The sequence below is a fragment of the Grammomys surdaster genome, unplaced genomic scaffold, assembly GCF_004785775.1.
Source record: "Grammomys surdaster isolate TR1022 unplaced genomic scaffold, NIH_TR_1.0 100, whole genome shotgun sequence".
Classification (NCBI taxonomy): Eukaryota; Metazoa; Chordata; class Mammalia; order Rodentia; family Muridae; genus Grammomys; species Grammomys surdaster.
The window spans coordinates 11,060,609-11,086,219 of record NW_021604579.1 but is presented as its reverse complement, the minus strand read 5'-3'; the positions used below and the strand labels follow the sequence as shown (position 1 = coordinate 11,086,219).

General features: G+C 49.7%; 1 protein-coding gene across 3 annotated transcripts in view; it reads left to right on the top strand.

The window, feature by feature from the left end:
* Positions 1–25,611, top strand: part of Lrp8 (LDL receptor related protein 8) — a 68,810-nt gene that overhangs the window by 38,360 nt on the left and 4,839 nt on the right. Inside the window, exons 4-17 of one of the 3 annotated variants that reach the window (XM_028785917.1) lie at positions 2,027–2,155; positions 4,907–5,287; positions 6,104–6,226; positions 10,095–10,214; positions 10,287–10,412; positions 10,934–11,108; positions 13,017–13,244; positions 14,286–14,404; positions 14,613–14,752; positions 16,086–16,227; positions 17,166–17,318; positions 18,365–18,589; positions 21,088–21,156; positions 25,315–25,487. In XM_028785917.1, coding sequence (XP_028641750.1) covers positions 2,027–2,155; positions 4,907–5,287; positions 6,104–6,226; positions 10,095–10,214; positions 10,287–10,412; positions 10,934–11,108; positions 13,017–13,244; positions 14,286–14,404; positions 14,613–14,752; positions 16,086–16,227; positions 17,166–17,318; positions 18,365–18,589; positions 21,088–21,156; positions 25,315–25,487 — 2,303 coding nt within the window. Of the gene's footprint in view, positions 1–2,026; positions 2,156–4,906; positions 5,288–6,100; positions 6,227–10,094; positions 10,215–10,286; positions 10,413–10,933; positions 11,109–13,016; positions 13,245–14,285; positions 14,405–14,612; positions 14,753–16,085; positions 16,228–17,165; positions 17,319–18,364; positions 18,590–21,087; positions 21,157–25,314; positions 25,488–25,611 lie in introns of all 3 variants that reach the window. The other 2 variants (XM_028785926.1, XM_028785909.1) reach the window with 2 other exon arrangements.

Genomic DNA, 25,611 nt, shown 5'->3' with positions numbered 1-25,611 from the left:
CCCGCCTCAGCTCCGCCCCGCCTCAGCTCCGCCCCGCCTCAGCTCCGGCCTCTCGGTTAGTACCTCCTGAGAGCCCGCTGGTCAGCTCCAGCTGCTTCATGCTCTGAGGCATCAAGAAGTGCTTCTGGCACTCCAACATGGATGATAGACCTGCTCTCCCCAAATGCCCACCCCCTTTATCACCCCACAATCCACCGCCCCACAGGACAGCCCAAAGCAAGTGGGTTTTTTTGTTTGTTTTTGTTTTTGTTTTTTTTGTTTTTCGTTTTTGTTTTTTATTGAGACAAGGTTTCCAAGGTTTCTCTGTGCAGCCTTGTGTGTCCTGGAACTCATTCTGTAGACCAATCTGGCATTGAACTCAGAGAGTTGCCTGTCTCCACCTCCTGAGTGCTGGGATTACATGTATGTGCCATCTTCCAGCAAAAGTGGCCATTTTAAAAGCTCACTGAGTACCAGTGCTTCTCAGAACACTACCAGGCAGTTACCTCATGTAGAGTGAACTCTGTGAGCACTGTGTTCCCACGGACTGCCCTGTACTCCATGGCAGGTGTCATGGGATAGCTTCGGGATCCACTTTCCTCACTGCAATGGTATGGAATCACCTGAGAACCTTGGTTTAGACACCTGCCCCTGCCCTCTACCACCTCCCTACCAATTCCCCTCCCCCTGCCCCCCCACACCCGCACTGCCCACTTTTCTGTGCCTTTTCTTGCATCAGCCCATTTTATTCATCTCTTGTGGCCTTTCATTCCAGCCACAGAAACAAAATGAGAGGAAACAGATCATAGATCGGGGAGAGACATGAGTCACCCTTCTTCTGGGGTTTAAACTGTGCCCAGTCTCTGGTATCAGACAAAGCTGCCAAATGCCCATGTCATTCTCGTGTGCGTGTGCGTGTGCATGTGCGTGTTTGTGTATGTCTGGAACTCAGGACTTAGCATCGTGTCTGGTATCCAGCAGTGCTCAATGCCATTCATTGAATGGATAAACAAGACTCGATTATGTGTGGATAGTAATAACCGGGAAAACGTAGTAAGCCTAGGCTGAGTGTTCTTCTAAGTGTTTCACAGACATTAGTCTGGTCATTAAAACGATCCTATGTAGCAGGTCATTGTGTCATCTATACTTTGTTGACACAAAGAGAAGTATGTTAAGCCATGGTCACGTGGCCGGTGAATGACTGAGCTCTGATTTGAGCCCAGGCAGCCAGCCTTCACAGTCCACACCCTTACGTTCCATGCTGGAGGCCGAGACATAATCCTCACCCTGCTGGGGTATTATAAAGATTAAATGGAAGTGTCTAGCACAATCTAGGCCTGAGACTGGGACTCCTGCACACTGTGGAAGTCAGCAGGGAGCTAACCAGAGGTCGTAGATGCATCTGCTTCAGCTGTCATGTGGAGTAAGGGAAGCTCAGAGTAAGAGCATCCCCCAGTCCTGAACGGGATTCTCATTCTTACAAATTGAGAATCAACCCAGGGGCTCTAGGCCCCTGATTGAGTCAGCCTCTGATTGCGGCTGCAGTAATTATAGCTGCGCAGTCCCCCTGGGCCCTGCACGTGGAGGCTCTTCTCCATGGTGGGCTGGACGCCATCTTTACAGAGACTTCGACTGTTGCTGCTAAGGTTCTGATGAGCCCTCCAAGCCCACAGGTTCAGATGACAGTTGCTGATCTGGAAGGTAAACCGAGGTCCAGTTAGCTGTATCTTACCCAGAGGCGCACAGCTGGAATATATCAAGGGTGTGGCAACTCCGTAGTGCTAAGGAAGACATGTTGGGGCCCTTGGGTCAAGAAAGACTTGTGCACCTTAGACTAGGAGACCCTGAGAGAGTGTTTGGCAGGGCTGTGTGGGATGGGGTCAGATTTAGGACATAGAAAAGCTTTAGAACAGGCTGGCTTCCGATGAAGACATGGAGCAGGAGGGCCCTAGCAGACTGCCAGGGACTTAGACCAAGTAGCAGGACTGGTTGGTGTATGACCTGTGTCACCCTTAGCTAAGCTGTGCATGGATGTCTGTCTCTACAGCCAGTGAAGAGTGTCCTGCCGAGAAGTTAAGCTGTGGACCCACCAGCCACAAGTGTGTGCCTGCCTCGTGGCGCTGCGACGGAGAGAAGGACTGTGAGGGCGGGGCTGACGAGGCTGGCTGTCCTACCTGTGAGTCCAGGGCCCATGGTCAGGCGGCCTCAGGAGCGCTGACCTCTTCCTGGGAGGGTCGGTGGGAAGGGATGGATAATGATAAGAACGCTAGAAACAAACGGCTGGGCACTAGGAGACATTTTCTTCTTTCATCCCCATGACCACCTCATGAATAGCCATTACCATCCCCATTTAATGGATGAGGAAACTGAGGCTCAGACAAGGGAGGAAACATGGCCAAGGCTGAGGGGTGGAACTGAGGTTCAAATTCAGGTCGACACACAGCTTTTTTTTTTTTTTTTTTTTTTTTTTTTACCATGTCTGACATCTGCTCATCCATTCTAGAACTCTACCGTTTCTACTGATCTCCGAGTAAGAGCAGGGGGACCAAAAACTGGGCTGTGTGAAATGTGTGGCGTCTCTGGCCAGGGCACTAGCAGTACTGGGGAGAGGGCATGTGCAGACAGATTCTCAGGGTGTGAAGGACGACTATTGCTGAAATCTCAGACTAGGGGGCGCATGTCGCATGCAGAGAAGCAGCCTCAGCGGGGACAGATGGAAGTGGTCGTTGGGATGGTTCCACATGGCTGAACTTCAAACACAGGATTATCTCCTTCTCAGAGAGCAGTCCAGCAAGGTTTGGGTTGGGGGTGTGTGTGCCGGTGGTGGGGGAAGGCTCATTTCACTACTCTGGGTACCTACAGTGTACCAGGTCTGGAGTAAGGTTCTGAAAGGGACAAGAAGGTGATGCCACAGTCCCCTGGTAACTACAGACTGACTGTGCTACTAGGGCTGAGATATACATGGTCATCCGTGAATGCAGGGCGCTTGCCTGTCCCTGCCTCTCCAAGCATCTCCCCACTCCCCACTCTCTCCCTAGCCACCTGTCCTGGTCTAGGAGCCAGGCCATCTCCTCTTACGGCTTCTGAGATCCCAAGTGTGGAGGGCTGACGGATGAAGCAGGAAGCGTGGGGATGGAGGCGAGGGTCCTGGCTAGGGTCTACACTTTAAAGCTTCAGTGATGCATCGGCTTCAGCTGGGATAGTTCTGTGAGAACTCATCCTCCCCTGACAGCCACCCCTAACAGCCGTGTAGACACATGATCCTTCCAGTGTAAAGCTACTAGCCACCATTGCAGGTGGGTAGGGCATTTTAGACAGGGACATTTCATGTTAATTAAAGAAACCAGAGCTGAGAGAAAGGCCTATGGGCTTGCTATAGCTGGGACAGGGAAGGGAACTTTCCTTCCAGTTCTGTTCTGCTTGTGAATGCAGGGAGTGGGGCCCTGGCCTTGGTGGTGGGATCTGCCAGTTACTGTCAGTGCCAGAACCTCTCTGGGAATCAATCCATTGTTATGAAGCACTTCCTATCAGGACTCTCAGAAGATGGAATCTTCTCTCTCTGGGCTTGTATAAACTGTCTAGACAGGCAAGCGGGTGTCAGCAGCAGCACCTTGGGGGCTGGGATACCAGAGAGCATGTGCTTTCTCCTCTGGTGCCACCACATCCCAAAAGCCCAGAAGGGGGAAAATGCAGCCGTCAGGGTCTTGGTAGAGCTGTCAGAAGAACATGACATGATCTGCTGACACTGTAACACCGAAGACATCACTTTATTTTATGTTCAGTAACAGTGAAAATTGACATCTTGTCACCAGAAAATAGAAACGTGGGCTCCGGGCGCCCCCATGTGGAGAGATACGGAGCTGCTACCACCATGTTGCTGGAGGTCATAGGCAGCATTCCTGACCCCCTTGAGCGGTGGTGGGGGTGGGGTGGGGTGGCTCTAAAGAGGGAGAGGAGGCAACAACCCAAACCAAACCAACCAACCAAACAAAAAAGCTGAGAGGATGAGTCAGAGTAGACGGAAATGCTCCGGAATCCAAGTTCTGGTTCTCTTGTCACGTGATCATGAGCAACGTGCTCCCCCTCTGAGCCTCAGGTTTCCGGTCTTTAAACTAGCAGCTGGGCTGGCTGGTCTCTAAGGTCTTTCCTGACTTCAAACCAGCCTATCATGATCATGAGACCAAGCCCAGGCCGCAGACAGGATCAGAACCTGTTCTTTAATTACTTCATCCACACCCTGCAAGGGACCTCCAAGCCTGTCTTTAGAATAACGGAGAATGAAGGGCATGGCACCCAGATGTATGGGTGGCGGAGGCAGGCTGGGGCAGAGGGAGATTTCTTACCCAGGGAATCGACACATGTGATGGATAGAGGTGGAATTTGGACCCATGCAGTAGAAGCACTCTGATTTAGAACTAGAAGCAATGGTAGGCTGCAGTGGGTTTCCCAGAAGATGGAACAACTTGAACAAAACCCTGGAGTGGAACTGTGTGTCCCGGGCCTAGCAAATCATCAAGGTTGTCATAGCTGGGGTATGTCCAGGAGTGAGGTGTGGGGACCAGGGTAGTAGATGCTAGGGAATTAAGTAGTCTCTGCAAGCTATATACCCTACTATGCCACAAACGGACCAGACAGACCCCTGCCCTGTCGTCTGGTGTAAGTCATGTTACAGATGATTTCCTATTCTTCAAGATAAAAGTGCTCTGCAAACTTAGAGCCCCTCTCTGCCCCACCATGTACTTGGTGAAGCCCAGAGACTCAGAAAGGGCAAATGTGGTCCAAGGGCAGCTCCCCTTTCAAGTCTCCAGCAGGACCTATTCCAGCCTGTAGGCGAGGGTCAACTCCCTGTACCCCCTGTAGCAGAAACAGCGGGCTGGGTCACAAGGGATGGGATCTGGCCGGCCGACCGGCTCTCTGTCCCGCGCAGTGTGCGCCCCGCACGAGTTCCAGTGCAGCAACCGCTCTTGCCTGGCCTCTGTGTTCGTGTGCGATGGCGACGATGACTGCGGTGACGGCAGCGACGAGCGCGGCTGCTCGGACCCGGCCTGCCCGCCCCGCGAGTTCCGCTGTGGAGGAGGTGGCGCCTGCATCCCTGAGCGCTGGGTCTGCGACCGCCAGTTCGACTGTGAGGACCGCTCGGATGAGGCGGCTGAGCTCTGCGGGCGAGCGGGCCAGGGGACCACGGCCACGCCAGCAGCCTGCGCCCCTACCGCCCAGTTCACCTGCCGCAGCGGCGAGTGCATACACCTGGGCTGGCGCTGTGACGGCGACCGCGACTGCAAGGACAAGTCTGACGAGGCCGACTGCTGTAAGCCCCCTCCGTGTCACCCAGCCCCACCCAGAGCCTGCCGATATGACCCTCCTACTGGGAGTACAAACCCTGCTTTAACAGAGACTTTACATTGGGAGAATGAAGTGACTTGCGGGAGGTCACATGGCTGCTAAGGAGTGGAGCTCAGGTCTGACCCCAGAAGCCAGGCTTCTTCACTGGTACCTTTGTCTCTGCTGTGTGGCCATTTCATCACACCTATTGCTGCCCTTTCCTGTTCCAAGGAGTCTGGCACTGGTTCCCCACTCCCCACCCCACCCCCACCTCTGTCATACCGACCCTGTCAGAGTCTGCTTACTGCCCCGGCTATGTTGGGAGCCTTCCAGGACTTTGGCAGATCCCCGCTGCTCTCTCTTACAGGCACAACTCACAGTGTGCTTTCTTCATCTGTGCGTTTCCCATCTCTCTGCACCTGAGCTTCTGGAAATGGGCTCTTAGTCTCCGGGCTCCCCACCAACACCCAGCACAGTGCCAGGTTCAGGAAAGGTTGACTGAGTGGACCAAATCACTAAGTCATGAGCGCCAGGACTCAGTGGAAAACCTCATGTCTGTGCTGAGGTGGTGGACAGGGAAACAGGAAACTGGAGTGCTGTGTGACCTTTGGCAAGGCTTTCCCCCTCTCTGAGCTTCAGTCTCCCCATGTGTACACTAGAGATGTTTTGGGTAGGTGTCCTCTGAGGCCTCCTAAGCTCAGCCACTGGTTCATTCTTTCCAGGGGCGGATGGGACATGAGGTGGTGGGAGAGCTGTCCTGGTGCTGCATGGGTCCTGACCACCGCTTGCCCTGTCTCAGCAGCACCGGGACCCTGCGGCGAGAATGAGTTCCAGTGTGGGGATGGGACTTGCGTTCTTGCAATCAAACGGTGCGACCTGCAGCGGGACTGCCTGGACGGGAGTGACGAGGCGGGCTGCCTGCAGGGTGCGTGTGCTCACGGCAAGGGTCCTGGCCTCTGAGGAAAGGCCAAGCTCGGACAGAGCACAGCTGGGGAGTTCTTCCCTTCATCTTTGAGATGATTTCACCCCTTCAGTGTCCCTTGCCCATTATCACTGGAATTCCTTCCCATGCGGGTCTGGGGGTCCAGGAACTGGACTTTTGATTAAGGACTTTGTAAAGGCTGAAGAGGACTAAGGGGGCCAGACAGGGCACTGCGGGGAATCTAGCCTCCCGCTGTGTCTGCACCCCAGCTTCCTTACTAGTTCCCAGACTGAGCAGACTGAGCCTGCCCCCCCCCCCCCAGTCCCTCTCAATCTCAGGTGGCTCTGTTGTTCACTCCCTGCCCTACGGGGATAGAGACCCTACCCACCTGCCATCTGGGAGCATTCATTTCAGAGTGGGCAATGGGGCAGTATATCATATCCCAGGCTCATGGGGCAAGCATTCCCCCTTGGGACTCCCAGGACCCTAAGTACCCCCAGGATAAAGACCCTTGCTTGTGTGGATATGTGAGGATTTGTCCTGTGAGAAGACTGTGGTTCCACTGTCTGTCCTAAGGTCCCCTGAGAGACCTCTGAACTCTGTGCATTTTCTGTGGGTCCTGCTTGGCCCTGCCCAGCTGTGTGCTTCCCACCCTCTCACAGGCACTGTCCACTCTCTTGTCTGGCCCGACAGAGTCAACTTGTGAGGGTCCCCGCAGATTTCAGTGTAAGAGTGGCGAGTGCGTGGACGGCGGGAAAGTGTGTGATGATCAGAGGGACTGCCGGGACTGGTCGGATGAGCCTCAGAAAGTGTGTGGTATGCTATCTGTCTACACCTAACAGCTGAACTAATCCTGTCACTGTGCTCCCTCCTGCACCCAGGCTGGAGGCCCTCTTACCCTCTAGACCATGTGCTCTCCTGTAGCCTCACATCGGGCCCTTTGCCACTGGGATCTCTTGGTCTGTGTTGCTGCGAAGCCCCAGGCCCCTCTCACAGTCCACATGCTCAGATGGGGCTGCTTCTCACAAAATCGGCCCCTCATTTCAGCCACATACAAACTGAGTGTGCGACCTCTGCAAGTTTCTCCCTCCCTCTGTGCTCCTGCCCTGCTGATCTAGCCATGGCCTCGGCCCCTGAGCTCTTCCAGTCCTTGGCAGGACACCATACAAAGTCAACAATTGAAGGAAGCAGCCAGGGAGCCTGTTAGGAGCATAGCCCAGCAGCGCAGGCCAGGCCTGGATGGGAGTAGAGCCCTCCCAGCAGCAGGCAGTGTCAATGTTTTAAATCCTGAGAAGCTGTAACTCCTGAAAGAGCCCAGAGTTGCAGTCTAACTAGAGAGAAGTAGGGTGAGCCAGCTCTCCAAGGACTAGTGAGCAGAGCAGAGGCTCTGATGCAGGTGGAGCAGAAGCCATGAGTGTGCAGAGGAGTTTGTGAGCCATCTTACTTGTCTCAGGCCAGAATTTAGAGAATTGGACAAAGGAGCCCCAGAGAACAGAGTCAGATCGGCCCCTCCTTGTCCTGTCTCCTGGAAGACCACCTGCATCTCTCCTCCTGGGTACACAGAGGAACAGCGTGCCCCAGAGCGCCCCAGCTTCTTTGCTCCCCTACTGAAGATGTAAATGAAGTCAGACTGAAAGAAAACCTAGTTAAGCAAAGCTCACTGAGCCTCTGCCTGGGCTTGCAGGAGACAGAGACCCCACTGCCTGCAGGCCTTGCCTGGAAGAGATCCAGAAGGGACTCCTAGGAAGGGGGAGAGGGAGTCAGGAGCAGCTGAACCTGCTTCTCCAGAACACTCCTATCTGTGGTTATCCAGGGACTTCTAACCTACCAAACTCTCTAGCCTCATCTTCTGCATGACTTGTCAAAGAGAGATACATGCTTGTTTGTGTCCACGTGTGTTCTCTTTTTGTTTGTGCTGGTGAGAGACAAGTGTCCATACCCACATCTCTGAATTACTGCACTCATGCATTTCTGCCTGCATTTCCATGTCTGTGGAGCCTGCAGACCTGTCTCTGCCTCTGCACAGAAGCTCGTGTGTGTATGCATGACGGTGTGTGCATGTGTGTATGCATGACGGTGTGTGCATGCAGGTATGGACCGTGCTGGGGGAAATGACATCAAATGCTACTCAGGCCTCCAGCCCCTTCCTTCCTCTCTGGGCTCCACAGAATTCGAGAAGGACAGAGACTCCCTTTCGCCCTTCCAAAGATGATCAGGGATAAACTAATGGGGGTCTCCTAGCTTTTCTCTCTCAACCCATGTTGGCCTTGAAGCACTCCGTGCCTTCTTTCATCAGAAGTCACATTCAGGTTGAGCTCTTCCTGGGCACTACCACCCTATACATACCCCGTCCCTAAGTGTCCAGTAAATAGAGCTGCAGATTGCTGTGACCTGCAAAGAGAGAGGAAGGAAGCAGGTGGGTGGGTGACTGAGGCAGCGAGTGGACGGAAAAACATGAATGGATGGATGGTGCTCATGGAATAATGAAACCCAAAACAGGTGACAGAGGCTGTGAGTGACCAAATGGTTCCCAGGGGGCTCTCCCAGCAACCAGTCTGAAGCCACCATGGCTGAACAACCTCCAGAAGACTGGGGCTCCCCAGGGATGGGCCTGATGGAGCTACTCCCGGTCTCCCAAAGTCATGGGCTCGCTGTGGTCTTGTTCTTTCAGTTGCACCAACATTCCTGGGAAACAGGAGGAGGCCCAGGGGTAAAGGGGACATTCCCTAAGCATGGCTCCGGCTGGAGGTGGGGATGCCCACAGCTGTGCATGGCCTGGGATGGGCAGCTCCAACCAGCTGGATGCATGGGCACGCTGGCTCCGCTCAACTCTGCTTTGCTTGGCTGGAGTCACAGTGCATGAACCTGATGGGCAGAGGGGTTGCTATGGTACTTTCTCCTGGTTTGTGGGATTAACTTTCTGTGATTCTGAGCTCAGAAGGTACGGTGAGAACTTGGTAAGCCTTGGTCCTGGCCTCCCCTAGGACCCTCCGAAGGTGGTGAGGGAGCGGAGAATGAGGGTCCAGACCCAGAGACCTCTTGGCATCCCTTCACCCTTTGCAGCATTTGGTAATCCTGGTCTAGGCTTGTGGCAAGGTAGATCAGTGAGACAGGTCAGAGAGGAGTTGAAAAGGCTCCATCGTGTAAATCCCGGTAGGAGAGAATTTTGACTTGGCCACAGGCATATTTAAAAGAAAGTGTGCCCTCAGCTGTAGCAAGTGAGGACATTCTGCACTGACTTCTGCCAACTGATCAACTAATTCTGGGCCCTGCCTTGAGAAAGCACACAAATAGTAGGGGGCCAGAAGTCGGCAGTTTATGGAGATCTGAGGAAGCCCCTGCACCTTGGCTGACCCCACAGAGCAGGGCTGGGAAGAGGAGAAAAGCTACAGGAGGCAGTTCCTGAAGGAAGAGGTTTGTAAGGGCAGCAGCATTCCAAAGTGGCATCACCTGCCTCCGGAGCCCTCGAACCTGGAGATGGATGTGCAGAGGGATTCAGAAAGCACTCGGGATAGTCCAGGGGTGAACATTATACATGCGAGCTTAAGCTTAAAGGATAGAAGGAAGAAGGAACTATAAAGAATGTGTTTGTGAAAGACCTCAGCGCTCCAGGTGAGACCTAGCTGCCTCTAGTATAGTAGTGGACAGAGCCCGGGCCTAGGAGGACAAGGACCTGTGTTTTCTTTGTTCACTGGCCCTGTCTAATCAGGATGCCTGCCCTCTGATCTCCTCCTTCCCAGTCACCTGGCTATTGGTTCAATGCCGCTTCCTGGTCTCCTGGTTGTGGGTGTCTGCTGCCCCAAGGCTTTGCTTTGCTCTGGGACACTTCCCTGCCTGTCAGCAGAGTTCAGCAGCCTGTGTCCCTCCCCAGGGCTGAACGAGTGTCTGCACAATAATGGCGGCTGTTCTCACATCTGCACGGACCTCAAGATCGGCTTTGAGTGCACATGCCCAGCAGGCTTTCAGCTGTTAGACCAGAAGACCTGTGGTGGTGAGCCCTCCCCCATCTACCCAAGCACATGCAGAGCCTCCTGCTAGTTCTGACTTCTGGTCTTTTCCACAGACATTGATGAATGCCAGGACCCAGATGCCTGCAGTCAAATCTGTGTGAATTACAAGGGCTACTTTAAGTGTGAATGCCACCCTGGCTATGAGATGGATACCCTGACCAAGAACTGCAAAGCTGTAGGTACGGACTTCCTAAAGGATAGGGAACAACTCTGGACAGTCTACAAAACACCAAACAGCCACATATGTGAGGAGCAGTTAAATACACATGTGTGCGTGTCTGCACACACACACACACACACACACACACACATACACAGGGAAAGCAAATGGGTCATACACAGTGCTCAAAGTATAAATGAACATCACATATATGATGCACTGCATGCTAACACCCACAGGCATGGTTAGAATCACTCATGATAGCCTTCAGTTCACATTAGCACAACACAATATATAGGCACAAGCTCGGACCACAGAGCCAGTATAGGGAGTCCTGGACTTGGGAGTCTGTACCTAATAGAAAGTAGAGCTTCTGCTGCATGCTGGTACTCACCATTCATCTGCCCTTCTAGCCTGTGAAGTAGGGACCATCATCCCCACTTCATAGGGAAATGAACCTCTCACTCAGCAAATGAGGGGTAGAAACCTGGTCTCCAGGCTCCCTGCTTTCTCCATTGACACTGCTTCCTTGCATGGCAGCTGGCAAGAGCCCATCCCTGATCTTCACGAACCGTCATGAGGTGCGGAGAATAGACCTGGTGAAGCGGGACTACTCACGGCTCATCCCCATGCTCAAGAATGTTGTGGCACTGGACGTGGAAGTAGATACCAATCGAATATACTGGTGCGACCTTTCCTATCGCAAGATCTACAGGTGAGTGTCCTACACGCTGTGGCCACGCATGAGAGGCTTGAGGGAGGGGCAGTTTACAGAGAAGAAGCCGGGCCTCTGCCTCTCGGGGCAGAGTTGGGCTTGACGAGGGATACAGAATCACAGCTGGAGTAGAAGTACCAGGACTCATTAACCTGTGGGGAAACAGCCTTGAGTCCACATCCTAGACTGTGTCTGACCCCTGGTGGCCTAGCTGCCAAGTGCAGGACAGAGGAAATGAGGAAAGGGAGAAACCTCCCTGGGTTCTCCATGGAGAATTACAAATAAGGCCACATACCTGTGTTCTGGACCCTGGGGACTCAAGGTGACTAAGATCTGTCCTCTGCCTGGAGGATCCCACCTGGAGGGCCACTTTTTTGCAGTCATGAGTTCTAAGGGGACCTCTGACCCAATTTGACAGTCGGGAAAACTTCCTGGATGGTAGTACCCAGTCATCACTGGGTGCTCCAGTCACTGACTGTGACTTAGCGCTTGGGAAACTTCTTGGACACGTGAGAAAGTTCTCTCCCTTATCTGGCCTCCCTGCATATCTGGGCCTCCTTGGAGAGTTAATGTTCTTGTTTTGCCCTTGAGATCCACTTGGCAAGACTGCTGATAACCGGGCATTGGGTAGACACTGAGTCGCTGCAGAAGGAAAGATGGGCTAGGTGGGTGGGTGGATGAGAAGACAGAGGCAAACTCCCAAGTGTGATTCACTGACATCTGGATTCCTACCTACCCACAGCACGCGCACGCGCGCGTGCACACACACACACACACTGAGTTCATGCCTGCACACACAGAAGCAGCTAGAGTCTGTCTAGCAAGTGTGACTGGGAAGCAGGATTTAGTAAGAGCCTGGGAATGGGGCTGGATGAGGCGTTACCTGAATTAACTCACAGGTTAATTGGGGGGGGGGCAGAAACCACAGCTGTGCTCCTCTTTGAGATGGGACACATGGGAGATCAGGGATTGGGAGCTGAGCAGTCTGTGACTGAGGGACAGGAATGGGGACTCACAGTTTGCGATGCATTGAGTATAGGTGCCCCCCATGTGATATCTAAGAGTGCGTTGCAGCCTGGATCTTGAGGGAATTGCCAGGATTGCAGAGTGAGAATTTTGGATGGCAGTGGGCAGTATGGAGGTAGTAAGATGGAGAGAGTACCGTGGGGGTGGGGATGGCAACCTGACACCTCCTGTGTGCTTGTGTAGTCAACCTCCTGCAGATTCTCTTCACCTCACCTTTGTATGTCATAACGTCCCCTCAGTGCTCTCCTTTCCTTTCCTCCTTGAGACCATCCATTCCGCAGCTGCCACAGTGATCTAACGTTCCCAGCTATGTCCCTGGACTCATTTGGTTACCTGTCCTACCCTTGCCCCAGGTTACAACCCAGTTCCTTAGCAGTGTACCCAGAGCTGTCAGGATGCGGTTCTCGCCTGCACTTATTTCCAAATTTGCATCCCATAACCCAGCTCTGCCACACCAAACACTGCATCCTTTCCGAACGCGTGGACTTCTATGCTCTTGTATACTGGTTTCTTTGTGTGTTTGGTTTCATCTTTGTGCCACTGGTGATCTAGTCCTTCAAGACTCAACCACAAAGGCTTCTCCCACTCTGCAGGACGGTGCAGTCTCCATTCCCCTGCTGCCGTAGCTTCCACACTGCATCGTGCCTGCCTGCAAGCTTCTTCCCCCACTAACTGACCTCCTTCAGGCCAGAACCTAGCTGATTCAGCCCGTGTCCCTACCCTGGTGGCTCAAGGAATGTGTTGAGTGGAGATTAGCCAAGTTCCTCTAGAACCCACTGCCATGGCCCAGAGAGAAGACAAAGAGGGGAGGGTTGCAGAGGCAGTGCCACATGGGCCCGTGGGTGGAGCACCTGCCCATGGCCAGCCCTGCTTTCTCCTAAGCGCCCACATGGACAAGGCCAGCATCCCGGACGAGCAGGTGGTCCTCATTGATGAGCAGCTGCACTCTCCAGAGGGCCTGGCGGTGGACTGGGTCCATAAGCACATCTACTGGACAGACTCAGGCAATAAGACCATCTCAGTGGCCACAACCGACGGCCGCCGCCGCTGTACTCTCTTCAGCCGTGAACTCAGCGAGCCCCGAGCCATTGCCGTTGACCCCCTGAGAGGGTGAGTAGCCCCACACAAACCTTCCATTCCACCAGCAAAGGTGCTCAGTTCTCATGTGTCTGTTACAAGAGCTGTCAGAGGTTCTAGAAGCCGGGTGGCCAGTCAGACACAGGGAAAGAAGTCCAAATGGCCCACATCCTATTTGTCCTCAGGCAAGATATTGGGCATTAGTCACCAGAGATCACCCTGGACTCTTGGTTCCCTCACTGTGAAGCTGAAATGGACTGTCTTGGAATGCTACAGGACCAGAGATCCCTGGTAGCTTCAGGGGTAGAGGCCTTTCTTCAGGCTTCTGTCCATAGGTATCTGGGCAGCTGCTTAACCATTTTCGGGGACAGGGAACTCATTATTTTTTTTCTTGGACCCTATTTCATTATGAAACACCTCCCCATTACACGGTGGAGTTTTCCCTCCCTCCCAAATAATCCCAAATCTGTCTCCCTACAGCTTTCCCCAGTGGGAGTTACAGAAGCCATACACTCAGTGCAGCCAGTAAGATTCGAGGACTCAGGTCCCTGGGGGCTGCTCTGCACCTAGCTCCTCAGCTTTCCCCACCCCTGCCCCGGCCCTTGTTGCCCGGAATGTGGGCCCCTGTAACCTAGGCTGCTTTACTCTGGCCACATCTGGGTGGGACTGAGGACCTCCCTTAATGGAAATGTTCTTCTTCCTCATGAAAGGGTGAATTAGCAACAGTGACCTACTGTCATCTCTAGTAGAAACGAGGGTCCAGGAGCAGGGACAGTCTTCCACTTTTGTCTCTAAATCGGGAGAGGTGTGTAAGGCCCTTCCCACACGGATGCTCCAGGGTTCTGGTGAGAGCCGCCACAGTGAGAGCCGAGCTCACAGGCCATTCAGCTGAGACTGAGTAGATTATGGGCAAGTTGAGCTTCCCTAGGCTCGCATGACCTGAAGGGTAAAGTGCCCGTTCTGAGATTTGATAGTTCCAAAGGAGTTCACAGGTTTGCCCATTAAATATAATCCCCAACTATTCAGTGGATCACTGAGCCTTTGTGACTCAGATACTCCTCTTCTGTCTTTCAGGTTCATGTACTGGTCTGACTGGGGCTTCCAGGCAAAGATTGAGAAGGCTGGACTCAACGGTGCAGACCGGCAAACACTGGTTTCAGACGACATTGAATGGCCCAATGGAATCACCCTGGGTGAGCCCTGTCTGTCTACATGAGTTGGGAGCCTGCACTAGAACTGATCCTGACAACTGTTTGTGGACCCATGGGTCTTGTGTCAGAGTCCCCTCATGGTGGCCAGTGTCTTTGTTCCCTTAGGCTTGGAATGTGGGTAGGGAGGAGTGCAGTGGAGAGGAGAGGCAGCTGCAATAACCACTGTCTGACCTGATCCCTCTTCCCCAAGACTTGCTGAGCCAGCGTTTGTACTGGGTGGACTCCAAGCTGCACCAGCTATCCAGCATTGACTTCAATGGAGGCAACAGAAAGATGCTGATTTTCTCCACTGACTTCCTGAGTCACCCTTTTTCGGTAGCTGTATTTGAGGTGAGCCCCATAGGGGTAGGCATGACCCTATCAGGAAGCTGAAACCCAGAAAAGGCTTGTTCAAATAGGATGCTTCCAGACTTGTCCAAAGGGAAACAAAAGAACCGGGAAGCCGGCTGACAGGTTTGTATAGACTCCAAGAGCTGCCTCCACAGAGGCTCAGCCTCCCAGTCTGCCTGGCAGCCTTTTCTGTGCTCTTCAGATAATGTCACATAGGTAAATCACTCAGCACAGATGCTTCCTCTCCACATCCTCAGGTCCTGTATCTCACATACAGAAGGAGACGGGGAGAGAGGAATATGCGTGTCCTTAGAATCATTTAGTGTAGGGCATACCCTTAGAGATGCTATGCAGTTAGGCTCATTTTTGTTGACCTTTGCCAAATCCTGGGGTCATAGAAATAAAATAGATGCTACCCAAGCCCTTAGGAAGCTCCCAAGAAGGAAAAGAATCAAGAAGCCTGTCTGCTTTGACCTTAACATCCTTTCTTTTGGGGAAATAAGGAAGCCAGAACCTACCAAAGTTTCTTTGGAAACTAAGCAAACTAGAGAGACTAACCCTGCTGTCCAGGAAAGGCCGAGTAAGGAGGGGAGGTCTGTGGTGGGAAATGGCAGTATTGTCTTAGAGCAGTGTCATTCAGAACGCTTGAAGTTGTGTGCAAAGTATCTCCTCTAAATCCAGCCCCTGCTTCAATTCAAGTGTATGTATGTGTATTTGAGCATCTCCCTGGCATGTGTAAAGTATGTGCATGTGCATGAGTTTGCATAAATGCACCAGAGTAAACGTGTGCGTTCCTGTGTGTGCTGTTTTATGTGTATGTACACTAAAAGGTACTTCAGCATGAGTATGTCTTTAGGAGTCTAGATGGACCTGTGCGGTGTGTCTGGGTCTGTGGACAAGATGCATGGCTGCACCTGTAATTGTAGATTTGCCTACAGATGTGTGTCTAGTCTTTTATGGTCTAACAGTATAGACTTGCGTGCTCCTCCCAGAAAGCCCAACAGCAACTAGCCCTCAGGAACTTACACATTCCTTCTGACCTGACCTTAGTCCCCAGCCACAGGAATGGTACCAGTTGTAGACATCCAACCTTGGTTTTCTTTTGGCTCCAGGAAGTAAGCCTAGCTCAGCAGTACAGAATCACCAAATAATCATCTAAGATAGAAGGAAGCTAGGACAGTGGTTCATCGTCAGAGGCAGAATCCTTTGAAAACCTGTGGCATGGTAGATAGCGCTGAGACCAGTTCATCCTGTCCCTGATTTGGGGCTAGGCCCTAAGCCTGGATGGAATTTGGATTCTGGGCTTCTGATTCTTTACATCCGTATTCCACAGGACAAGGTATTCTGGACAGATCTGGAGAATGAGGCCATTTTCAGCGCAAATAGGCTCAATGGCCTGGAAATCTCCATCCTGGCTGAGAACCTCAATAACCCACATGACATTGTAATCTTCCATGAGCTGAAGCAGCCAAAGGGTAAGTAAGCCTTCCCTGGTCCCCACCTGCCTGTGTCCTCTCCTGCCACTTGACAGGCTAAGTTTCTTTCCATTCATCCAGCATCCCCAGGAATACAATAATCCCTCTTGTTGTAGAGCCTGTTGTTGCATTTTGTCTCATTCTGCTTCAGCCTCTGTGTGAAGCAAGGCTAGGAATGAATTAATCACATAGGCGTCCTAGTTTTGCCAACACTGTATGTACAGAAGCTTATTGTATTTCTCATTCAACAACCGAGGAAACTGAAGTTGGAGAGATAAAACACTGTTAGCAGGTAGAAGAACAAAAATATAAACTCGGACCCACCTGATCGTGTGGACAGGTGACACAGCAGTGCGTGCTCACTTCTTGTACCCATTTTGCAGTACTATGAAATCATGTGTCTCCAGGCCTTACAGTTAGCCGGGTGGCTTATGGGAAACGGTCTAATAATCGTACTGCAGAGCTGTCACGACCAACTGTAATGGGTATTGATTGCCAGGGTAATGGAGACAGCAAGAAGATAAGACTGGTGCCTGATTCTAGTTCTAGAGATTTAAAGTGGAAAAGGATGGCAGGTACACAGAGGAGGGGAAAACAGGGCAAATATCGTGGGGGAGGGGTAGCTTTTGTTTGGGAACCGATATACCTCAATTTAAAGTCTGTCTCCAAAATTCCTAGAGTTGTAACGTGTACATGTGATCTCTGAGCGTAGGCTTCTCTGTCAGTTGGGACCGTAACACCCACCTCTCAGAACTTTAAGAATGACTGTGGGTAATGATAAACTCCCAAGTACTATGCTGGTAGGTGCCCAAGTAAAAGTAGGGAAAGATTTTTGAGGAAGTCCAGTTAGTGAGATCTCATTATTGGTAGACAAGAGGACCTGGCATGGCCTGTCAATGTCCCAACATGCTCTCTGTCTTCTCCTCCCCTGCCATTAGCTGCAGATGCCTGCGAACTGAGTGCCCAGCCCAATGGCGGCTGTGAATACCTGTGCCTTCCTGCTCCTCAGATCTCCAGCCACTCTCCCAAGTACACTTGTGCCTGTCCTGACACAATGTGGCTGGGCCCAGACATGAAGAGATGCTACCGAGGTTAGTGACAAACATTGCCCTTGATTCCTAGGGCACAGTATATTCCAGGTTTTCCTCCATCTTCCCTGGTTGCCTCCCATGTTTGCACATTCGTCTTATTTATACTTCCTCAAATGCGTGAGTTCGTGGCACCTTCTAAGGCTTTCCCATCTCCCAGAAAAGTGTACTGTGCATAAGATGTTTTAAATTCAACTTTCAGGAAGTTTCTGGAATCCCTTGAAAACCTCAAGTTAATGGGCCTGGAGAAGGCTCTGTGGCTGAGAGTACTTGTTGCTCATGCAGAGGACCCTGGTTCAGTTCCTAGCACCTATATACTGGCTTACAGCCATCCTTAACTCCAATTCCAGAAGTTCCAATCCTGACTCCTCCTACTGACCTCTGAGGACACCAGACAAGCTCATGGTGCACAGGCAGAACACCCATAGATATAAAATAAAGTAAACAAGTCTTTAAAAAAGTAAAAGATAAAATAAAGAAAACTTTGAGCAAAGAGCCCTTGATCTCCGCTGACCATTTCTAGCAGATGCCTGTTTAAGCTAGACCTAGCACACTGCATGGATGCCCTTGAGTGCAGTTGTAACTAACGTGGAATAGCACTGCATCCTCATAAACGGGGTCAGTTTCCCAGTCTCCATGCACAGCCACGGCCTTTGCGTTGAGCATTAAGTCTGTTGCATCCTTTATAATGTCCAGATTCAATTGTTTGATGTGAAGAATTTAAACCTAGTGGTGTGACTCTAGATTAGGATAAACTGCTTCTGGGATCCGTGTGTCTACTCCCTCTGGTCTTTTCCAGAGGCCTCTTCCACACTTGCTTCCACAGCACTGCTCCACTGACTCATCTTTGTCAGATCAACATGAGGTGCTAGGACTCAGCTGGAGAGAAGATCATGACCCATTCAGGGGGATGGGGAGAAGTCTCACAAAAGTGGCATTTGAGCTAAGCCCAGAGGATGAGTCCCTACGTGTAACTCAGCCACAATAATTTAGGCACTAAAGCAGCAAACTGCTCTGTGTACATAACCTCTCTGGTCTTTCTCCTCTAGCACCTCAGTCTACCTCAACTACAACCTTAGCCTCTGCCATGACAAGGACAGTACCTGCTACCACAAGAGCCCCTGGGACAACCATCCACGACCCTACCTACCAGAACCACAGCACAGAGACACCAAGCCACACAGCTGCCGTCCCTCACTCAGTTAACATCCCTAGGGCTCCCAGCACCAGCCCGTCCACCCTGAGCCCTGCAACGAGCAACCACTCCCAGCACTGTAAGGAAGTTGGCTCTGTATTTCTCATAACTTGGGCGAGTCCTGTGGAAGCCAGGATGAGGGTCGGGCGTGGCTGGGAAGGGAAATCTTGACAGAACTATGTAATGTCCACCTCTTAGGAGGAAGCAAGGGAGAGAAGGGGCCATCCTGGGATTGAGGAAACGTGTCCATAAGTTTTGAAGGGTCTGGAGGCCACCCATTCATTCTGTTTCTAAGCCTCCTTCTTCCCCTAAAAGGAACAAATAGTAAGCTACACTCTACTTGATTCTCAAATGGTCAGGAGAGGCAAAGGAACCTGGCAGTGGTGGTACAGGAGACAGAGGCAGGTGGATCTCTCTAAGTTTTAGGCCAACCTGATCTACATAGAGCATTCCAGGGTAGCCAAGGCAACATGGTAAGACCCTGCCTCAAGAGAGGGAGCTAGGCAGAAGAGGCATTGTAAGTGGAAGTGCCAGGCTGCCTGGGTGTATGTCAGTGTTTCATGTGTTCCTGAGGTGGGTGTCATCACGTTTGGAAAGCTCTGATCGGAGCTCCCAGCAGCCTTGATAACCTGCCGAGACAGTAATGTCTGTAAGTAGGAGCTGCTTGTGCCTGTTTCCAAACCCTGGGATAAAATTATTAAGCTTAGCCTTCTTAAATCACTGGGAGCAGTGATTGTCTCTGTTGGAACTGCTCTATCTCATTAACCAGAAAATACCTTTATAATTGCCAGGGGGGTTATTTTAAAGGATAAACCCATCTCTTACATTTTTTTTTCCATACATGGCTGGCCCAGAAACCAAGCAACCTGGTGACATTCTTCAGATCAGGGCTATTTTGCCAGCAGAAGCTAGATTCTAAGAATAGACGTTTGAGGCAGCCTGGTGTTTGCAGAGGTGGAATTCCATTTCCTCTCATCTGGGGCAGAGCTCTGAGTGAGTCAGGACGATTTCAAGCACGTCAGAGCAAGGGGGCAGCAGTGCTTCCAACTAGCTTGTTTTCTTCTCTCTCTCTCTCTCTCTCTCTCTCTCTCTCTCTCTCTCTGTGTGTGTACATGTTCATATTTGTGTGTGTACGTGTGTGTGTTGGGGAGGTGTAATATGTGTGTGTGCATGGAAAAGCTGGAGACCAACTTTAGAAGTGTTCTCAATAGTTCTCCATCTTAATTCTTAAGACAGAGTCTCTCACAGAACCTTGAGCTCATTGATTCAGCTAAACTGGCTGGCCAGCAAGCTTCAGGTTTCCTCCTGTCTCTACTTCCTCTGCGTTAGGACTATGGGCACATGGTACCAGGCCTGGCTGCCTGTACTGGGGAGTAGCATTCAGATCCTCATTCTTAAGTGGCAAGCACTTAACAAGTGAGCCATCTCTCCAGCACCCTCCAGTTAGCTAACTTGGTAAGCAGTGCGGCTCTCTGAGTAGTCAGAGTCTCTTGAAGAAACATGGAGAACTAGATTGAGGAGAGGAATTGGAGAATGTTGCCAGTGGCTAGCCATTCCTCTCACATGTCAGAGAGCTCTCGAGGGATCCCAGGCCTAGTGCTTTACAGATGTCTCAGGGAAGAAGGCTATTAGAGTTAGCGAAAAATAGTTACTTAAAATACAGTACATTCTACAATCACTCTTCAGTTTAAGAATGGGCTTTTCTGTGCCTTTAACAACAACAACAAAAATCCTTTCTTTAGAGATGGGGTCTCACTATGTAGCCCAGGCTAGTTTGAATTTGAGGTCTTCTATCCTTACCATCCTGAGTGGTGTATGATATGCATGCACCATCATGCATGGCTAACATACCCTTTTAAATTTAGTCCTTACAATAACTACTACCCCCCGACTACTGTCTTGAATTAGGCAAGGGCAGCTAAACATTATGCTAAATATCTTATATGAATTATCCCATTTAATCCTTAAATCCTACTCTAAGAGGTAGAAAATATTTTAAGATAAAGAAATATAATATACATTATATGTTTAATGTTATATTAACTTCCACAGGGTCACACAGGTAATGTGTAATAGAGATAAAATTTGAACCGAGGAGTCCTTACCCAGAAGCCTGTGCTCCCAATAACACTCTACTTCATTCTAGTGTATCGTGTTTTACTCTCTTAAGAGAATAAGCTGGTAGTGCGTAGGATGGGCAGACCACCACAACAGTGGAGACAATGCATTGGATTTTGGTGGAAAAAGACAACTGACCCCATTAGCAACAAGGAGGCCTCAACTCTCACCTGCCATGCAGCCCCCAGCCTCCAATCATCCTGATGCTATGGGAAAGTATGGGACTTGAGTCTTGAGTTCAAGTCCCAAGTCTGCATATATCAAAATTTAGTTTCCCGGATGTGAAATAACCTGTCCTATTTGCCCCTGGAGTCTTTGTGAAATTTAGTAAGACTGAATTATTACACAGTAACTGGGAGTATCATCCTAGAGCAAGGACAAGAAGAGGTTGGGTGGTCCTTACAGCTCGAGGGCAGATTCACAGTGATGGAGCATCATTCTGTAAATGGTGTTTTTCAGATGGGAACGAAGGCAGCCAGATGGGTTCAACAGTCACCGCTGCTGTCATTGGGGTCATCGTGCCCATAGGTGAGTGTGACTCCAACTAGTAGGGGGTAAAATGATTCTTTGCCCAAGGTTTGGGAAAGGCACTAGAGGGGTAAAGAACTCTGCATGCTACCTGGTTCAGTGTGGCACGCAGTGCTCTTCAACTTCTGCCACTATGTGAGCATCCAGATGCATTTCCCTGCCCACCCCCCTCCACACCCCACACTCACATCATGTGAAGACCAAATGAGTGCTCCTTGGGGACCCAGCCGGTGTCTCTTGCTCACTGCTCTCCCACATGCCGCATTATAGGAAAATATGTATTTGTTAACTGATGAGCTCAGCTGCTTGTCATTTCTTGAATAAATCATCCAGTCTTGTTTTCTTTCTCTTTGGTTTTCTATAATTGTTTATCAAACAGCTACTATGTTCCAAACACTAATAAGGAAAGGGAAGGTAAAGGATAAGTAAGATATGGTTCTATTCCATAGAAATCTAGTTTGGGTCTAGCAAGATAAGTGGGCAAAAACACTTGCCACCAAGGCTGACAGTCCCTGAAGCCCACATGGTAGAAGGAGGGTTGGTTCCTGCAGTATGTCCTCTGGGTTCCACACACTCCACCTGCAAAATAAATAAGTAAATGTAATTTTTTTAAAAAACCAGCAGGACAAACGATACATATAACACAGGTAAGTTGATTATGACATGGCAAGTCCTAAGCGTGAGCTATGTTGCTGTGTTGAGTGGAGATGCCAAGGAGTCTCCTTGGTCTAAAAGGGAAGAGAACAGGTGAGGTTTCCTAATGGAAATAATCTTTGAGCTGAGTTGGCCAAGTGAAGAAGAATCAAGAACAGCGCGAGCAGTGCAGCATGTGCTCCCAGGAGAGGGAGAGGCTTGGAGAGGTAGAGAGCTTGAACTAGGAGTTCAGTATGACAGAGCAATCCTGGATGAGCCTCAGAACCTGGAGTTGACTCATTCTCTCCCATTATGATAGTCGCGTGTGTCCTGTGTATCCATTTTCTTATGCCTGACTCATGTCTTAGCAGAAGTTTTGAGTTGGATTGGCCATTTTTAGGTTTAACTCCTGGGCTAGTTAGTATTACTATTGCTGTGATGAAAAACCATAACCAAAGCAACTTTGGGAAGAAATTACTCGTTGTCTTGTGCTTCCACATCACTGTTCATCATTGAAGGAAGTCAGGACAGGGATTCAAACAGGGCAGGAAGTTGGCGGCAGGAGTTGATGCAGAGGCCATGGAGGGGTGCTGCTTACTGGCTTGCTCCCCATGGCTTGCTTAGGCTGCTTTCTTAGAGAACCCAAGACCACCAGCCCAGGGTTGGAACTACCCACAATGGGTGGGGCCCTTCCCTATTAATCACTAGTTAAGAAATTGCCCTAAGGGCTTGTCTACAGCCTGATCTTATGGAAGCATTTTCTTAATTGAGGCTCCGTCCTCTCAGATGGCTCTAGTTTGTGTCAAGTTGACATAAGACGAGCCAGCACGTCTCCCTGTGGGACTCTGTCCTTTCGTAAGTCACAAACAGCAGTGCTAATGCCTGGTTTATACAATGTGCTGGAGTAGAGGCATGGCAGATACATTGGTGATATAACAGCATCTTGATATCCCAGAGAGGAGGTGAAGGGTCTAGAGAAGGTAGCATTTGAGTTGGTCTTAAAAGGGCTCACCACAAAAGATGGTGGAGAGATGACTAGTCTATTTTGAGTGATCCTGTTCCTCCCATCTGTGTGTCCTTTCTGGTTGCTATGACCCTCACTCAAAGAATCAATAAAGTCAAATGTAATGAATTAAATCATTACATTTAAATATCTACTAATCTGCAGGGGAAAGATGAGTATTATTCCCACAAGTAGTACAGTTAGGTTTTCATAAGATTCCTGGACAGTTATTTATATTTTATTCTCTATGAATTGCCTACTGGCAGTCTCATTATTTTCTTTTGCTTATTTTGTTTGTAGAAATACATAATAAATATTAAAACCTTAACAATATATAAACAAATATTTTCTCCCAATCTGACACTGGATTTTAAATTTGTTCATGGTATCTTTTATCATTCATAAATTTATATTTCTTAAGTCTTAGATCTGTCCATCTTTTGTTCTGTCAGTTCTGTGTTTACTGTCTTACTTAGAAAGGCCCATTTTGTTCTGAATTATTAGAATGTCTCCTAATATTTTCTTCTTCTAACTTAAACTCTTTTTTCAGCGCTTTATATTACTATTTTAGAGGATGGCCTGAGCTAGAGATGTAACTGTTTTCCTTTGTAATTGTTATACCTGTTCTAATCTGCGAATATAATTCTTTATATGTGTGTATAGATTTTCCAAAACCATACTTAGGGACCTCCCCCTGACCTGCGTGATCATCTTTATTGTAGCCGATACATGACAACCTGTATAACCCCCCTCATCCAGTATCTGTCCATTCCCGTAGATTAGTAACACTTTATGAAATGTTATTCTTGTAAACATCTTCTTAAATGTTTGTACATGGCTTCTCTTCTAGATGAACTTTAGAATAATTGTGCCATTTTGTAAAATTTACGATAAGATTTTCATTGAACTTGCTTTGGATATATATACTTAAGTGAGGAATTCACATTTTTACAGTATCAAACTTTCCCATTTAAGACATGGCATCTTTATTTCAGCCTTCAGACACTTTGATAGATCATGTTGCATTTGCCTACTTCTTGTTAGGTTAGTCTGGGCATTTTGTAATTTCTGGGCCACTATGAATATGCTTGTTCTATGACATTTTCTAATTGGTTATTTATTTGGGAATTATGTTTGTTTGGATGGGTGGTTTTTTTGAGACAGGGTTGCAGAAACTCTGTAAGTCAGACTTGCCTGAGCTTACTATAGAGTACAGACTGTCCTTAAACTCTTGATGATTTTCCTGTCTCAGTCTCCTGAGACAGGCGTGGGCCTCACATCTGTATTCTAATGTGTTATTGCTTACTAAAAGGCAGGTTTTTTATATTGATTCTTGAGTAACTAGATTATTTCTAATATTCTTTTACCTGTTTCTGTAATGCTCATTTTCTTGTTGCTATCTTTAATTATGGTATTCTTGCTCAAACAGAAACCCCCCTACAGCATCCTAAATTGTTTCCACCGATATGCTCAGAGCCAGTATGTACTTTGGTGGGCAAGTCTGGGAATCCCCCTTCCTGTCGGCCACCCTGGGTTATCTCTGCAGTCCTCACATGCCCAGCTGAGTTCTCACTCTTTCTTACCATCTGGATCTAACTCTTCGTTTGCACTTCCACCGGTTCTAAAAGATCTGTCCATCAAGTTGGAATCAAACATAGATTCCTCCCTAGGCCTTGACCCTGGGCCTATAAGACACCCCTTCCTCTGTTCTGACAAAGGGACACAGAGTGTGCTAGGTCTTGACTTTCCCATCTGTCCAAGAACCAAGCTGCTTAGTATTTTTAACCAGCCCTGAAGTCTTTGACTCAAACCTGTGTTGTTGCCCTTCTATATCCCTGTCAAGAGACTCTTCATCTGATAGAGCCTTAGAGTTGGAAAGGCAATTTGGAAGGAGGGTGACCTTCTTATGAGTTCCAGTGAAGCAGCATCATTAGGATACAGGTGTAGGCAAGCACTTCTCAGCCATTTAGCAAGTGTCACTGAGCACATACTAGGCATGACACAGAGAAAGAAATAAACACTCAGGGCTCAGTGGTTACGGACGCTGGCTGTTCTTCTGAAAGACTAGAGTTTACTTCCCACCGTCCATGTCAAGTGGCTCACAGCCAACTGTAACACCAGTTCCAGGATAGCAGAAGCCTTTGGCTGGTCCCCACCTATACCTGCGCATGCATGCACATATGCTTGTACTCACAGACCTATGTACATACACATAAATAAAAATGATAAAAATCACCTTTAAAAAAAAAAAAGAAGTTAGCACAGCCCTCAAAAGCTCAGTCCAGTTGAAAGAACAGATATTTTAAAATAGTGTGGAATGGAAACACCTAAAAGGAATGCAGGGTTTTCCCAGAGGCGTTGGGAAAGATGTCACAACAGATGAAGAATTAGTAAAGGAACGCAGTGGTGACATAGAAACGGAGCTGGAAAGCAAGGGGTAATAAAGTCGGGGAGGTGGCAGATGGGTGTTGATGCTGGGCCAGAGCTCCTGGTTGTTCAATGTGATATGGCCTTCCCTCCAGTGGTAATAGCCCTGCTCTGTATGAGTGGGTACCTCATCTGGAGAAACTGGAAGCGGAAGAACACCAAGAGCATGAATTTCGACAACCCAGTGTACAGGAAAACAACAGAAGAAGAGGAGGAAGATGAACTTCACATAGGGAGGACGGCTCAGATTGGCCATGTCTATCCCGCAGTAAGTACTCCTCGCAGCTCCTCCCCACTCCTTTCCATTCGCCCTCCCCTTTCCTCCCTCCCTCCCTCCCTCCTTCCTTCCTTCCTTCCTTCCTTCCTTCCTTCCTTCCTTCCTTCCTTCCTTC